Source organism: Conger conger, chromosome 13 (genome assembly GCF_963514075.1).
Source record: "Conger conger chromosome 13, fConCon1.1, whole genome shotgun sequence".
Classification (NCBI taxonomy): Eukaryota; Metazoa; Chordata; class Actinopteri; order Anguilliformes; family Congridae; genus Conger; species Conger conger.
Window position 1 is genome coordinate 25926118 of NC_083772.1, and position 17566 is coordinate 25943683.

The 17566-nt window shown below is 43.4% G+C and overlaps 1 protein-coding gene across 5 annotated transcripts in view; it reads right to left on the reverse strand.

Annotated features, from left to right (window-relative positions):
• Positions 1 to 2002: 2002 nt before the first annotated feature.
• fam168a (family with sequence similarity 168 member A) overlaps positions 2003 to 17566 on the reverse strand; it is a 47041-nt gene continuing 31477 nt past the window's right edge. For 4 of the 5 annotated variants that reach the window (XM_061217626.1, XM_061217622.1, XM_061217623.1 and 1 more), the window contains 6 exons: positions 13081 to 13161; positions 9206 to 9328; positions 5779 to 5921; positions 5392 to 5566; positions 4948 to 5077; positions 2003 to 4618 (listed from right to left, as the gene is read on the reverse strand). In XM_061217626.1, coding sequence (XP_061073610.1) covers positions 4965 to 5077; positions 5392 to 5566; positions 5779 to 5921; positions 9206 to 9328; positions 13081 to 13161 — 635 coding nt within the window. In that variant the 3' untranslated portion in view covers positions 2003 to 4618; positions 4948 to 4964. The remainder of the gene's footprint in view (positions 4619 to 4947; positions 5078 to 5391; positions 5567 to 5778; positions 5922 to 9205; positions 9329 to 13080; positions 13162 to 17566) is intronic. The other variant, XM_061217627.1, reaches the window with a different exon arrangement.

Sequence of the window (17566 nt, forward strand, 5' to 3'; positions counted from 1 at the left end):
ATTGGCTGACACATAACAAATACCCTTTCCATAGTTATGACAAGGATACCATGTTGGGGCAACGTGACAGAAACGTGTTCTCCAAAATAAACAGATTCAGGGGCTGCGCAAAGACTGTGGATGGATGAAGCATTTTAAAGGTGTCTTTCTGGTTGAAGAGCCAAAGAAACCCTAAGGAGGAAGTGCCGCCCTGCCAACCCACTCCAGCCCCTGGCACTTTCTGTATGGTTTCATTTCCCGTGAATCCTTCCAGAAATAAAACCTTCTGCCATCAGTCACCCACGTGGAAAAAGCCCTTGTTATTTCTGGGGATAAAGTATGACCTAGGCTGTGACTGGCAGTCCAACCTGCTTCACCTGACTGCCAACAATGTACGTTCAGAAAGTATCTTTTTTCGGGTTACGACTTGCAGCCAGTTTAACGATGTTAGTTTCCCTTCCCCCTGTCCCTTTATTAAACATGGGACCCAAAGACGACAAAATATTAATAGGATGACCGTTTACTCAATGGCGTCATTTAAGAATGCGCCTTTCGAGGGGTGGTGTCACAAGTTCTACGAATCCAATCAAAAGTGAATGAACTGGATCGTGATGAGCACTGCAACTTGGAAATTCAGCCAACATCGATCATAGTGGGACGGAAGGCCAAATCTTTTTTTCCTGTCCGTTAGTGGAAGCGTAGCTCCGTGTACCAGATCTTGCCGCAACTGCAGCTTTTTACGCAAGGTGCCAGCACTACTTTGCCCCTTCCCAAGGGAGCGAAAACATTTAAAATGCTTTCCTCTGAAAACCACTTCCTTCAGACTTGTGTTCTGAAATGCTCCCTGACAAATACAGAGGCACCCCACTTCAATTCAACCATAAAGTTCCTCTATTTAAGAATAATAAACATCAATCATCAATAAAACTTAAATAACACTTATGGTAAAAAGCGCTTAAATTACATAATCAGAACTGATTTTTTAAACCTAAGTTATTTTTTTTTTGTTATTTATTTTTTTTAAGTTTAAAATACCAGAGGCAATACTCATACACATGGTTGAATCTTGAAGGTAAAACTTCACCCCCAACCCGCCCACCCAATCAAACAAAAAACACCCACCCTCATTTCTACTCGCACATTGAATTTGGCCAATATAACTATTAATACGCATTGTTCAAGTCTCGCCTTACTTTGATTTTTAGCAAGGGCATACAAAAAAAAAATCATTATGGTACTGAGAGAATGGTGTTTGTTCGCTCTGGGGGTCCAAACCCAAGTCATAAAATCACAATTCCTTCTTTATTTCTACCTTTTTTTGTAAAATGTTATGCAGGAAAGGGAGAGCAGGGCAGAGGTAAGGTTTTTCAGCAGTCCACAGCTTCTAACAAATGTCAGGATTTGGACCTATGAGTGCACTAACACAGACCGATACTGCAGTGTTCGTGGCAAACTGCACTAATCTATAGCGAATGTGTTCAAGAAAACAAAACCCTAAAGTATAATTAAAAGGCACCATGAAAAACTAATTGAATAGCACTTAAACAGCTGATGTTATGCAATGTTACTGGCGGTCTATTCCTAGGAGCTATTGCAGGAATACGTTTGCAGTTTCCGAACTTTTGGAACATAGAGATGAACAAAAAGTTCACAAGACGTTCATAATTTTGACAAAAAAAACGAGAAAGGGTCACGTGATACGTTATCACCGATTGCAGGGAACGGCGTGATCATTTGGGATGAAATGTACAGGGGTTTGGGCAAAGAAAAACCTAAATACTTCAGGTTTTTAACAGGCAGAAATTTCAGTTGTCATCGGCATCATTGAAAGCAAAGACCTGAAAATGTCTTCACAGAGCTGTGTTCAGCTTACCATGACGAATGCTTTCACTCAGAACAGATTCACTTAAATGCTGCACGGGGCAATTTTATGAGGATGCTGACTGGGATTCTCTGATGGAACTTAAATCACATGTCCACTGAGTGCCCTTTCAATGGCAAAAGCAACCACACGACAGCACGGTCCTGCATCAAACCTTTACCAATGCACAACTGCCCTTACTTTAAATGCTTTATAAACAACTTTAAACGCAGGGAATATCGTCATTCAGAGGGGGTTAAATGCAAAACCCAAACCTGTTCATTCCACCTGCAGCTCTTGTAATGCAACCATGCTTAGCGAGAACACCATTCTGCGTGATGCATATATAACACATTCAATCATACCATACATGCTATCAAACCTGTGAATATGTTTTTAATGTTCTAGTTACTTGGGGCAATAGGCTGCCAAATGTGATCTCATTCCTTTACTTGCAACTGAATTAGTGGTTAACAAACCTCAGCAGAAAAAGGATAAGTGATATTGTTCCAAACAATTAATTTTAAAATGACCAAACTACAGGGTACCATATTGAACTTGAAAAAAATAGAAGTAGCTCTTCTTTTCAGAGCCCATGTGGAGTACCTATTTTTAGCATAGATTATTATTCATAGATGTTTGTGCAATGCTTATCAGTGCACTCATATTAATGCGATGATGATATGTGGTCACAGGACCTCTGCGTTCCGAGCAGGAGGAAACAGAAGGCTGCACAAAACTACTACCCCAGCTGATACCTGACATTCCTACACCATACAAACTTTGACCTTTCAGTCACAACATGGGAGGACACAGACAGAACTGAAGCCTGGTTTACAAATGGTAGCGTCTCATGAAAACTGAGAAAACAAAACAAGGAAAAGTCAGGAAAAAAAATGTGTGTGTGTGTTTATGTGGGTGTGTGTGTGTGTGTGTGTGTGTATGTATGTGAGAGCGTGTGGGTGACAGTGTGTGTATGTGCCTATGTGTTGGCGTGTTCCCATGGGTGCAGATCAGAGGTAGAGCACTGGATCAGGTGGGGAAATGCAATGCAATGTGCAACGCAAAATATTGGTGTGATTTTGGTTTCTGAACTTCGGTCAATGGAAAATAATACTCAACGTTCCTCTTTGCCTTCTCTTCTCGTCTGTGACCACTGTGACCAACTGAGCCTCCTTTCTCACGCTCAACCAAGTCATGGGGCCAAACAGGGAACCAGAATAGGACGCTCTCGCTATGACGACACGACCATGACCAGTACCAGTACCGTTACCATTGCCATTGTTCATGCCAACATGAATGGGGGAGCTTGGCAAAAAAAAAGTAAAGAAAAGAAAAACAAGCTAAAGTAACTGACACCTCAGTGTTGATTGTCAGGGTCCAGTATTGGTCACCAGGTGTTCCCTATCGCCCATGATGCAGCAAACGCTGCGACCTATCCTCCTTCCTCTGAATCAAACCCCTTTCCACTGCCAATCGCTTACCTGCCAAGTACTACTGCACCAGGGTACGACAGCAGGTATAAAGGAACTATTAAGTCCTCTTCACATGCATTATGACCAATGAGATGCCATTCAGTTGCACAAGGTAGAACTAGTTATTTCTGTCATGAATTAAAGACATTATGTGTAAACCTAAACCTGCAGCAGTTTGGAGTCGGGGGGGGGTGGGGCTTCCGGCAGGTTCTTAACTACTCTTTATCCTTCAGCCTACTTTTAATTCATTTTAGTTGATCTTCTTAGCGGTGTTTGTCCAATGCACAATACATCAATGGTTTTAAATCCCTTTACATCCTTGAATAATTCCTGAATTACCCGGGTCCCGCCTCTAACCCCTCCCCCCATATGTTGGCACATGACTTTCATTCACATCAGAGCCTGGATTCTGAGCAAAGTGATGCAACTAGATCCTGGTCAACGTGCAATACAGCACACCCTATGCACTATACGAGTGTGTTTGTGTGTGTGTATGTGTGTTTGTGCGAGTACACACAAGCACATACTTATAAAATATACTTATATATTTAAAAGATTGCTTACTACCGGTATATCTTGACGTACAAGCTAATTATGCCACCAACTTACTTAAATATCTTCTACGTAGTGTATAACTAAGATTACAGAATTATTTTTTTCCTAGCGAAGGGATTATCGCGTTTACATGGTCATACAGTGGGTATATTTAGAACACGTCTACCTAATATTTGCTACAAGCTGGAAGACGACCCTTATTCTCTGGACTGGAAGATGAAACCAAGGCCAAAGTATATCTGAAAGGAAAATAAACTAAACAATCTCCAGTCAGCTCTTCCCAGAGGAAGCTGGGAAAAGAACATAAAAAAGACCCTGTGCTAACATCTAATCCTTAGAAAATTTGGCAGCATAAGATGATTATGGTTATAATGAAGACTAAGATAACGATGAGGGTGCAGTCTGCACATTCCTATAGCTGGAATCGGCCAGGAGACGTGAGCAGCGTTAACACGAAAAACAAAATCCTCAACTACTGCGTTTGGTCTGCGCCATTCTGGAGTTCCTGTGAAAGAAACTGTGGATAAATAAAATAAAAATACAACAGAGAGGTGCAAAAAATAAAATAAAAACTTACAAAAAAAAAAAAAAAAAGGTTTTAAAAGCAGCTTTTACAAAAACACGAAAGAATGCATAAAGTGACCTTTGCACTTTTTTTTGTTCTTGCAAACAGACGCAGTGCTCTGATGTTGACCACAGTGCACCGATGTAAGACTTGAGTAGTTGCATACAATGTTTGACTCCAGATCTGAAAAGTGAAAAGAGAGGGTTTTGTTACTCAAAACACACAAAGCAGACCTAAATGTATGCCCTGGCTGGTGAGAGAGGCTGACAGACTCCACTTCATTTTCAGAAATGACAATCTCAATGTGAAGCCTCACAACCAAAACAAGAACAACATGGGGAACTATAGTTCAATCACTCACATTACAATAAGAAATGAGGCAAAGACAAGCTGGAAACTTGGAGAGATAATTACTGACTGAAACTCGCCATCACACATGCTGGGGCCTACGTTAACATGGCCCTTATTAGGGCAGAGAGCTAACTGGGGAAGGTGTTAGCAGAGTGACTTACATGAATTGGCTGATGGTTTACCAGTGAGGAGGCACATAGCTGTACCCAGGCGTCCCTTGAGGCCTGTACGTTGGCACGGTAACGGGGTGAGCTCCAATGGGAGTGTGCTGTGGGGTGGTCAGCAAGGTTCCTGTGGGCAGAGGCAGATCCGTATTTAAAAATATCAGAGATTTTTTCTTCATTCTTTAAGGTGGCAATCTACCAAACTAACAAACACCATACTTCAGACATATTCCCACTGGCCATTGAGACCATTTGCTTTCAATATAATGAAAGGCACTCCACTCCCGCCCTGTATGCGAATGTATGCACAAAAGCCACAGAAAAATATTGAGAAACGACTGTTGCGCAGCTTGTGAGACATGTAGTTTGTGTGACACGTACTTCCGGAGCAATAGAGTGACACAGGGGGAGATAGACTGCCATAAACACAAGAGGAGGTACCTGCTGACATGGCCATAGTGGTCCCTGCCACCATGCCCATGGCCACGCCGTTGGAGCGCGGGGCCTGCACCGGGGCTGGGTATATGGCAGAGGGGAGGCTGTTGGGCTGCACCACCGTGGTGTGGTGGATCACATGAGGCTGCGCGGCATACACCGGCTGTGTGTAATACGCACCCTGAGAGAGAGAGAGAGAGAGAGAGAGAGAGAGAGAGAGAGAGAGAGAGAGAGAGAGAGAGAGAGAACGAATAAGAGTTAGAGAGAGATTATTTATGAAATCATACACACACTACTACTACTTACCGACACAGCCAGTTTTACTGAGCCAGTAGGGTCACTAGTCTTGAGGGAATTTCAGGTGTTTGGAGCTGATGGGAGGTAGGCACTTACCTGAGGATAGAGATTCTGCTGGGGGTAGGCACTTCTGATTGGGTACATGGCCGTCTGGTAGGGGTTGGGGGACGGGGAGTAGGGTGGGGGGGCTCCATTGGTCTGAGTGGGGGGCACCTTGTAAGGGGTCCCAGCGGTGTATCCTGGTGAGAGAGCAGAGACAGTTGGGGTGTGAGGCATGAGCACGTTTCTCTCTCAGACAGGATGGAAAGGACGCTGGGTTTGGACATGGAGGCAGTGAATTGGGTCATCAAAGCGTGTCTGTGAACTCTCTAGCGCCCCCTGTCTACTGAAGGGGGCTGCTGCTTCAACTGCATCTAGCTCCAACAGTAAGAATGCACATGCAGGTCTTTCTGTCTGAGTAAAGCACAACACACTACACATAATGTCCAATGCACTGAGTAAAGCACAACACACTTTACATAATGTCCAATGCACTGAGTAAAGCACAACACACTTTACATAATGTCCAATGCATCCTTGCTACTTTGGACAAATATCAAAGCTATCATCCAGAATGTATTTGGTTTTGCCACTTGTTTTGAAAAAATGACAATGTTAGATATCTATTGTGAAAACTAGCTCAAAGTGAGCGTGTCTGCATAGCCCATATGACCGGGCCTGGCTCCGACAGCAATGGTCTGATTTAACTGCAGTTATTTTTCACATTTCATTCATTCCAGCAGTGCAGGACATAAGTAATCCTCAACAAGTAATAACAGCACATAAATCTAACCTGAAGTGACAAATAAAGTATAACAAGATTACTTGATTTTGTCATTATTTATTCAAGAGCTATGTACAGCCAACATGCGGATGTATTTTGTGAAAAAATGGCAATCCATGATTCAGTAGCTTGGATACAGCAAGTGATACAACTCCCTCTAGTGGCAGTCTGTGCACACCACAGCTTTATGTTCCATCAGAAACAAAATCTCTTTACCCGACACCACTTTAGAGAATTTAATTTTATGAATAAAATGACTATACTGGCATAAAATCCAGACAAATGGATTAGATTTACAAATCAAAAAACAAGTGAACAAGAACAATGAGTTAATCACGGCGGAGAAAAACCTAGGCTTCTGCGGTTCATCGTTTTAAGGTTATAAGCACACCTTCCAGAATTAGCTCGTTTCAGTACAGACATATTCTGATATCAAACTGTGATGCAGGATCTATAGCCACCTTAAAGGGTTAAGATTGTGGATGAGTAAGCTGGTACTTGACAAGTTTTTTTACTTTTTGTGTGGGCAGGGAGTTTTGGATAGTACCGGTGTGTGCTCCATGTGGCCTATTCATATCCTGGCTGATCAAAAAAGTTTAGATAATAAGGTCAACAAGTCTTCACCTGCCCCGACGTGTTGAGGGTACATCTACGTACCAGAATATCAAGTTTTGTCTGATAGGATAGGCCTCCGGCAAGAACACCAAGTCCGTGTGCTACCTGAAAAGCTGTGCGTTGGACAAAAATGAGAGAGCAGAAGAATGTTGCGAGCCTGAGAGAAAACGACACTGGGAACAACGTAATGGGATGAAAGGTCGACCACACCTTTAAACTTAAACAATTTTGCTGATAAAATGTAAGAATAAAAACAAACTAACGTTAGCTAACGTAGTAAGAATAATGTATCCGCACTGCACTAACCTTAGCCAAGCAACGCTATTGCAATAATGTATCCACACTACATTAACGTTAGCTAGCTTGCTAGTTTACGTTACACCAGACGACAGTGACACACAAGTAATTTGTTTTTGTTTATCGGGACACTGTCAGATAACGTGCAGCTACTGAAATAAGTATTGTGTCGTTATGAGTCATCATTTGCTTCGCCGGAGTTTGGTGGTCTTGCTAGAATTTCGATCCGAGGATGTTGCCTAAAAGTTGTATTTTTTTCGTTCCAAATACAGGTTTGGCTCGGAGATACTTTGAAACGATTTATACCCTATGGTTGGAACACGTTTTGAGGAGCTTAGCGGTTTGACGAATTTACCGTCATGTTGTGAGCTATCATACCCGGTGTCATCTTTCACCTTTCCAATGAAGTCGATTCATCAGTCATCATGTGGCTTTATCCTTTATACTGCCTCTTACCGATCTGTTGCCAGCTAAATTACATGCAGTGCAGATATGTGGCCACTGTTGTTATGTTCAGACTTACTGAGCGGATAAGATCGATTGCGTTATGAGGCACACTGTCATTTTGTTTTCTTTCCAGTGAATTACTGCGGCGCTCTGCGGTGAGAAATCACACTGTTTAACAAGACATACAGTATGGAGAGGAGCTGGTTCGTGCTGAGAGAGAACGGCCTCTCCCGCTAACCTGCTGAAGCGTGAGGAGACAAACCACTTCAAAGGGCTTACTCAACACTAATTCCCGTGTTTTTACATACCGCTGCCGGCAATCAGGGGTAGGGCCTCTCGGACCAGTCACCGGACAGATGATGACTGTATGCCTACAGTAATTGAGGTCAGCATACTAATTCTGCTAAAAAACTGAGTAGGAAGAGAAACACCCAACTGAGCACTGGGCAGGTGAAACGCATCCACTGTGGATTGTTCTGAATACACACATTACCTCAGTTTTCAGAGCTCCCTTTGTCACACAGGAGGTGGAGTAGAGCAGATGAAGTTTCCTATCCATTTACCACATGATAATATCTGCTCTCATATATCAGCTACTGACTTTTTGCAGTTACTACTAAGCAATGTATTTCACAGACACAACCTTGTCTTTGAATACACAGAAACAACACTGTTAACCAAAATAGTAATTCAAATTCTGCTTTATGAACTGCGGTTAAATGTGTCAATACACACAGCTTCAAAAGTGACATCAAAAATGAAAAAACAAAAAACAATTTGAGTGAAAGTCCATCAAGAGCTTCCCTTGTAGGCAGTTTTTTTGGGGGTGAGAGCAACTAGCTCCAGCTACTAGGCAGCTTTACAAGGGAGAGAAAAATAAGTCACAGACAAAGGCCACCCAGAGAACAAAATGTCATTCACTACCAAAGAACACACACATAAAGCTTCACACACACACAGCTCTGTAAAGTGCATACTGACCACCACAAATATTACAGAAGATCACACTTTTGCCCTGCCTCAGACAATGGATAGCTTTTCAAGGTGACAAAAGTACCATTATTAAACTGAAATGCATGTCAAAGAATCTGTGGGCGTCTGCGGACAAAAGCACAGTTCTGTCCATCATCCCCCACATTCCTTCTTTCCTACAACTCCCAGCAGTCACCCTGTTCTACAGTTGCCCTGTCCTATCCCGGCTTTGCCCTAATCCTCCCGGCACCAGGAGTTCTCCCTGTCCCTCGCCGAATGCCGCCACATCCTAAACAGAAGCGTGCCCCTGGCCCCCCTCCCCTCGGTCAGTGATGGGGTGAATATCCAGAGAAAAGGAGGCATATTTACTGAATGCTGCAGACGAGGCCTGGTAAGATCTGCTCTCTGAGCCCGCGTCCACCGCCAGGTCATAGGAACCCTCAGTGGGCCCTGAGGTGGAGGTCTGTGCCCAGCCCTGCTTCACCAGCAGCACTGTGCCAACACACAACAGAAGAAGGGGAGGGTTACACACACACACACCCACACCCACGCACGCACGCACGCACGCACGCACGCACACACACACACCACAGGACAGTACACTCCTCCACTGGCTATGGCATACCTACATTTTTAAAGTCCTTAGCCCTTCACTTTTTACAACTTTCCACAAGATGATGATACTCTCAATAGCCTGACATTGTTCTTACTGATTTGCTCATCCTCTCACTAGCATCTCCCCACTTCAGACACTGTTCTCATTAGCTCCCATATCCTGACAGCCAAACACAGCGAGCAGACCAGCAGTAACAGTGCATGCTTCCACAGTCAGACACTACTGTCACCATCAAACAGTACCGTACCTCCGAGCCTTAAGCCTCCTGCACATTTCCAACATGTCAACACTTTTCCCACTGGCCTAAGTTCCAGCTCTACACACTTATTATGCATGCGCATTCTTAATATATACATCAGCTTTAATTTGTGCGTATTTACATCCATATCCAGTGAAACACGTAGGAATTACAACCCTTTTTATACAGTCCCGATTTTCAGTTTGGATCACAGTTTTGGCTCGGTTTTTTAAAGCAGAGAAAGACTGCCTGTGCCAATCTAATGTACATTTATTTGACAAAAAATATGGTTATTAAAATGTAATGAAAACACAAGCTTGAAAACAAGAATATTTTCAAATAGAAAACAAAAACCACATTATAAGCTAAGCCAAGAGCATCAACATACAATGCAGAATAAACTCAACCTGGACTAGATTAGGTAGAAAACAAGAAAGAGTACGCTTCAAATTGTATCTGAGATTAAAATGAGTAAATTATTATAAGAATATGTTTTTTCACATAAAATTTAAAAGCAGTATTGTATACATCTAAGTAAATAAATCACATTTGAAATTTCAGTTCTCTTTCAAAAGGAAAAGCAGCAATTTTTAAATGTGAGTTTCTTGTGCGACACATAAGGTTGGGACTCGGGTTCCATTAGCATACACTGCACATAGTGTTTGCACACAGGCGCCATTTTATCCACCACCATTTTCCCATCCCAACTGATGTTAACGGTAAATCCATAATGCTTCCTAACAGCAGATTTAAACAATGTTCGGTGATCCACTGACTGCGATTTATCTCACGACATTTTGCAAACTGAACAAAAGCAGCTATTAGCAGCACCAGACTTGATTCGACTTTGACTTATGAGTTAGCCGATAGGCTATTGTTTTTCTGTGTTAGAAATGGCAAATATAATCTTTACATGAAAAAAAATGAATAAAAAGCACAAAGCTGAGTGCCTATTTATGGCAAGACAAAAGAGGGTTTTTGAAGCAAGCGAAACAAACCGTGCGTGTGAGAATTGAACCGTGGATAGAGCCAACCGAATGGTTCGGTTTTCCACATGAACAGTTTCTTTATGATAGGTAAGGGGATTGTGACTTCACAGGGTAATGTCAGGTCTTGAGGAAGGAGGCCCTTTTCCTTTGGTGGTTGAAGACCACACTTCTGGTCAGTGTTCGAGGAAAGAGCCTGAGACAGACCTCGAGTGCTGAACATTGGTGATTTGTGATGCGTCATCAAAAGCAGAGACCGTGCTGTCTCCAAATAATAACACAGGACAGTAGGGTGGAAAACTGTCGGTGGAGGCACCAGACTCATGCACAGACTGCTCCTTCATAAGTGTGTGACGGAATTCATGGCACAGGCAAACTGAATCAGAACATGCCAACATTGACACTGCTGAATTCACACTGTGATAAACTGCCTATCATCCACTGATACACAACAAACACTGTATGTGCATAAATACCAACTGGGATGTAGCTGTCAGTGGAAATTCACAAGACCATTACAGCATGCATTACCATGCAAGAACTGACCTGTTCAAACTGAAATACTGCATGCGCCAAAACAGTTTTTATTGTTCCTTACATGCAGTGTAAATATCCCACAGTTTAAGTGACTTTAATTTATACTGACAACTATGTAACAGACACAACTGAGGATCAAAACCATTATTTTTACATCTCACATATTAAGTTGTAATATACATTTGCAGCTAATATTCAATATACTGCATATCTTCAAACATGCAGAAATGATGCATACTTTCTTGCCCCCGACAGCATTTTACTCTTTTCTCCATCTCTATCCTTTGTGTTTTCAAGCATCAATGCGTCTAATCCTCCACTTAAGCAATACACAATTCACACCACAAGAGGGCACCCCCTACATAACTGCTGGCTGTGACATACTGTAGTGTGATAAAAAATGAACAGGGAGGACATGAAGAAAAACAGAAATGACTTCAATTGCAAACACACAAAACATATCACAGAACACAGATCATGCCAGGGACACAACCAAACCCCTACCGTGGACGGTGTGTGGTGCCCTGATGAGATGATCTATTGACAATTAAGTTAACCGCAGATCACAAATTATACTGCAACCACCTGCATTTGAGCCTTTGAAACCGGAATGACTGGCAGCCATACCGCTAACTGACCACTCGGCTATTTTCAAACCACTGGACAGAGTAGGTCAGCAAGGTCCTTATCTGCTTTAATGGTTGGATTATAGTCTGTACAAACATAGTCATTATGTGAAGATGAGGATGAATAGTTTAATGACGAGGAACAGAAACATGGTAACCTTTTCCTGACTGCTCACAGCCACAGAAACATCCATGACTCGGTATTAGAAAAGGAGGAATGGAGAATTGTGAGGAAAAGACACCATTGTGTCTTCAGCAGCAGACCTGGGGGAGGAGCTAAGAATTTAGCAGGCCGGTGAATGCTGCTGGGAAGCCAGGCAGACTGCCAGCTAAACCAGCCCAGGAAAAAACACACAAAAACACCAAGCATGTCCAACCTACTGCACTCAGTTTTTCTGGATAGATATGTTTTTTAGTAGAGCAGGGTTGCATTAGTTTATTTCATTTATTTATTTCTACATAACCAAAAGCAGATGGAATATTACATTTTCTGGCACTTGCAAACTGAAAATAGCCAAATTTAGTGCACCTTTTCTTGCTACAACAATCAGAGACAACAGCATATTTTCCTGTTGTAAGTGTTAACTATACAGGTGTAGTTTATGCGAATGGAACCAAGGAGTGGTGTTACTGGCAGAGCTTCACTGACAGTGACTAATGGTTATCGTAATGACTTCCCGCCCCACCCTTCCCTGTTTTCAGCCAAAATGCAGGCCCTGAGGGAAATTTCAACGCTGGAACACTCACGTGCCGCCCTCTGCCCCACACACTGTCTCAAAATTGGGAGTTTGGGTCTTCGTTGGCTTGCCAGAGGAACACACCCCTCATTTGCAGCCCCTGCAATTACTCTCTGTCAGAGCTGACCTAATGAAGTGTCTTCTGAGACCAATTTGGGAATTGAGGACCGTTCCATTGCTGCTCTCCTCCAAACAAATCAATGAATAAAGACGGCCGACACAGGAGAGAGAGAAAAATTGGGAGAGAAAGAAAAAGGGAGAGAGAGAGCGAGAAAGAGCAAGAGAGATCTCCCTGTTAAAGCTCCTCCTGCCGCTGGCCTGTACTCCCTGTTCTCTCTGTCCAGGAGAAGTAGACGAACAGGACCATAGATGGACAGGACTGCAGATGGACAGAGCTGCAGATGGTCAGAGCTGCAGATGGTCAGAGCTGCAGATGGTCAGAGCTGCAGATGGAGGACAGAGGGAGGTGCAGTGCTGACGGGGCTTGGTACAGGAGGCTCTTACCTGGTGGGTAGGCTGGGTTGCCGGTCTGATAGAGGTTGGGTGTGTAGGTAGGTGCTGTGGTGGGATAACCTCCGGGGTAGCCTGAGTGAAAAAGAGAAGACAGACTTTAAGAAAAAGGGGCCCTGGAGAACCCTTGGAGCCAGGGGCTGTGTTTAGAAGCTATGTGGCGCAATGGTCATCCCCATATTGATCTGGAGGGGGAACTACCCATCAGACATTAGTGTCATATCGCCAAAGGTGCCATTTCTCTACACTTCACCCTTCTGACCTTCAAACTGAATCAGAACTGAAAGAATTTGGCGAAATGAATTTGGCCTATAGGGTATCAGAGTAAATTGCACAGTCAGGGTTAACTTCTCCACGAATGCCATTGGCAGGCCACAGACAAAGCATGAAGCTCAGGACTCCTGTAACTCTTACACCTTGTAAGATCACAAATATGTGATTACAATATTCATAACCGGAAATTCCAATGCCGAGGTAAAAATCACTACTGCAATGGAGTTCAAAACCCATGAAATTAATCCTCTCAATAGTGAGATCTGATAGGCTACAATAGATCTTGTTCTAGTATTTCTCATGTTGCCTTTTCTGGCATCATCCAGCTTCCAGATTCTAGTAGCCTGAGCCAGGCCTGAATATGCCTACTCAACATTCGAGTTCAACGGCCTGCCCTAAACTGTGCCTGATTTGACAAAACTGTAACAGAGGTGGGTCTGGTCCTGACCACCGAGTTCCCTGTAACTCATCAACTATCTCTGTGACAGAGCCCTCAAACAGAAGATAATTCTATGGAGAAAAGAGCCTTCTAAGAGGCTTAAAAATAATAAAAAGTCATGATTTAGATTTAGTTTTGTCTAAACTGAATGGAAGGTAATCTTATTAATCTGCAGAGAGCTTTGGTCCTTCACGACAGCTCCCCTTCCCCCACTCTCTTTTCTTAGACAGCACAAATGTGGCTAAATCTGCAGACCAGACCTCTGCAAGTATGAATCCCTGTAAAAGACAACTGCAATGCCCACTGCTCAAGACTGTCCAGTGAAATTCCAATGAAAATACTCATGAGTAAATGCATGTTATGACTAAAATGTATTCTTTATGAACGTATTAACCTAAAGTTATTGTTAACCATTATTGTGAGCCCAGTGGTTCCCTAACCACTGCTCCACACTGCTGGCACAGGGTTACACAATGCTGGGTTTTTTTGCTGTCACAGGATTGGAGACAGGATATGCAGTCTGTCAACAGACCTCATCTCTGAAAACAGCATTATCCTTACAGAAATGTGTATGTGCATACACACGCACACCAGTGTAGCGCCAGCCAATGGAAAGCAGCACACTTCAAAATCTGCATTCTAATACAAATAACTACTTCTGGCATAATATGCTAACTCACAATAATGACACAATAAATGTAGGCTGTCATTAATAATTTTATCATGACATTAGTAACAGAAGCGGGATAAACAGTGGGATTAGCAGGACTACTAGAGGAAAAAAGAGGAAAAAGAGGAAAAAAAACATCGCCATTTACTTTGAATATTACATGTTGGGAGCCACAGAATATTGATATTCATGAGGGGATTTGTGATCTCACGTCCTGAATGAGATTTCCCCACAGGAGATCTGTCCTCCAGCAGGTGACCTTCAGACATGTTAATCAATCAACTGAAGCTGCGCAGTGGGGACAGGTCTCATCCTGGGAACCAGCCTTTTGAGTCGTTTGAATCTTTTTCCCCTTCATTCCTTCATTCTTAACTCTGCTAATCTGAATTCTGAACTGTACTCTGAAATACCCTCGCGATGTAGTCACAATCCAGGGGTAACAGGCAATAAAAGTAAGCGTTAGAAACACTCTCTTGACCCTTAACGGTGATGGTGTCAGCCAGGCAGTTAATATAAGGAAGATGACTGAAATCACCATGGGGAATACCATGGTGTATTCCCCATTTCACCTGCTTACCCCTGTGGCACGGTGTACTCCCATTCCAGAACTAGAGTATTTTCCACACAATGATGACACTCCTGCTTACAAGCATCATAAAATATTTAAGTGTGTTCCCAGAGGTGACGAGAGGCGGAACAGAGAAGGGAGCGAGGGAAACGGGTTTATTAAAATATGGAGCCCACGGGGAGCGTGTTTAATTACGCTGCAAAAAGGGCCACTGTAACACATTCGCATTTAAACCAACTCCAGTAGAGCCCCGGCCTTGAGTACTAGGGAAAATAAAAACAGAAATCAAATATTACCTGCTCGCGATTCAGCTGAGAGAAGAGATGCACCTGTTCTTGAGGTAAGAAACTTTACAAAGAACACTCACAAAGGCGCACAGATGCAGCCCTGGCCGAGAAAACAACAAAAGGACAGCTTGTGTAGGGCTCATGTCACTGAGGGCATTTCTCCTGAGAAGAGCCTGAAGCAGCCTGGTTACTGTTAGAGCTCCAGCAGCAAAGCCCTCAGGTATGGCACTGCACTTTACCCAGTGCTCTAGTCAAATCCTACCAAGCTACCAACACGGTACACAGCCTAAAGAATTTCTGCATTATGGTGAATTGGTAGGCTGGAAATAAGTAAGCAGTAACATTATGGATTCCAAACCATAATGGAGCAGGATCATTAGTTATTCATGTCTTTACGCACGCTCGTACGCACGCTCACACGCACATGTATTAGGGGGAAAGAGAGCAGGTGGATAGAGGTTTATTACAGAGCAGCATCAGGGAGGGACAGATGGTGTTCATTACAAATAGTCTGTCTCTGTAAGACACACTTCAGTAAACCCGCGGCACGCCTGTGGCGCTGCAGGAGAGGGAGAGGGGGAGAGCAAACCAACCGTTTCAGACACAGTTGGTTCTTTAAGAGCGAGCGCGCTCTAAAGCCAGGGCACAGGTAGAGCCTGGGGCAAGTGCACCTAGGTGTGAGAGAAGCAGAGGCCAGCCGTGGCAGAAAGATATGCTTGGGAGAGTCTTGTGCAGCAAGCTTTCAGAAGGAATGTAAGGGGAACAATAAGAGCTGGGCTGATGAGTGTTCAGCACAGTCAGCTACTGTGGGTCCCCATAACTTCAGTGGAAGTATAGGATTTGAACCAAGCTTTAAAAAACAGGCTACTATTTCCAAGGCTCACATACACGGCATGAGTGAATCAGCAACACAGGTCAATATTCAGCAGACCTAAGCTGACAGACCACCTTACTCTCAAGACTGCTCGGCAGCAAACACAGAATGTTTTCCTCACTGGCAGTTATTATTTTTTCCTCTGTGAAGTGGTGATGAAATTCAGGTCATTGTGAAGAAACTGTGTAAAATGGTGATTGATATGTTAATAGTGTACCTTCGGTCTCTCACTGTTAATAAACAGTAACGGTGGCTACATCGCCACAACCAGAATACATCACGGAGACTTGCAACTCCCTTCCCATCAGGTTAAATATTCATACAGTGTCTCTCTTCGGAAAGCATACCCAATCAAACATTCACTTCTGTAAACAAGAAGAAAACAGATACGATGAGGCAATATGATCCGTTTCCAGTCAATAGAGGAAGGGCTTCTTGCGTAAAGTTCCGATTTGGCTCTAAAAACAGTTAGAAAGTTATTCCACTGAGGAAGATACACAAAACCAGTAGATGTTACACTAAATAGGACCTTCACCAGGAAGTGCTGGTTGCTGACGTGCTGTTAAACTCGTGACAGGTGGTAGGGGGCAACTTGAACAGACCAGGATGCGGAGGTGTGAACTGAGCGCGTGCGGGGCTTTTCTGTGAATGAGTGGAGCTGCCTTGGCTCTCTGTGTAGCACTACGATGACCGACAAGGAGCACTGCGACCAAGCCACTCAGACACAGAATAGAGTCCTCCATCTGCGGTCAGCTGGCCTCAATACCCCAAGGAAATGTGGGTAATGTCTGCCCCCAGAGACAACCTGTCCTGCCTCCAACTCCCACGACTCAATACAGAGAGGCAAACATAGACCTGCATCCCTTATGCATGCTTTGCATCGTTTCACTGTTAATAAAACCATCGACTGATTCAGGTTCCTGCCACTCCAGCCTAACATGTCAGACCAAGGGGAAATTCCACTCACAGAAGTGGAGGAAACATTGTTTTCCTCCAACACACAGGAAGTGACCGAAGCTCATTTCAGAGCAGAAGCACTATGGGGTAACTGCTGTCTCCTACTAGATTGTGGTGTATGGAACTGAGAACAAACAACAGCTACTGCACTCTATAGTTGACCTTTCTATTCTACAATTCTGTATGAGCCGCCAGGGCAAAAATAAGGCACTTAAAAGGAGTCTCGGTATGTATTTTGGACAGTTAATTTTACAGATTAATTACATGAAAAAAACAATATGTAGCGTGTATTTGTCATGATTTTTAATTAAAGAACAAGAAAATGATTACATTTAAGAGCCTTACTCAAGGAGTTTCTGTGGGGAGGGAGGAGGGGGGGGGCAAGACGTTTCATTTCCATTTCCGCACTTAA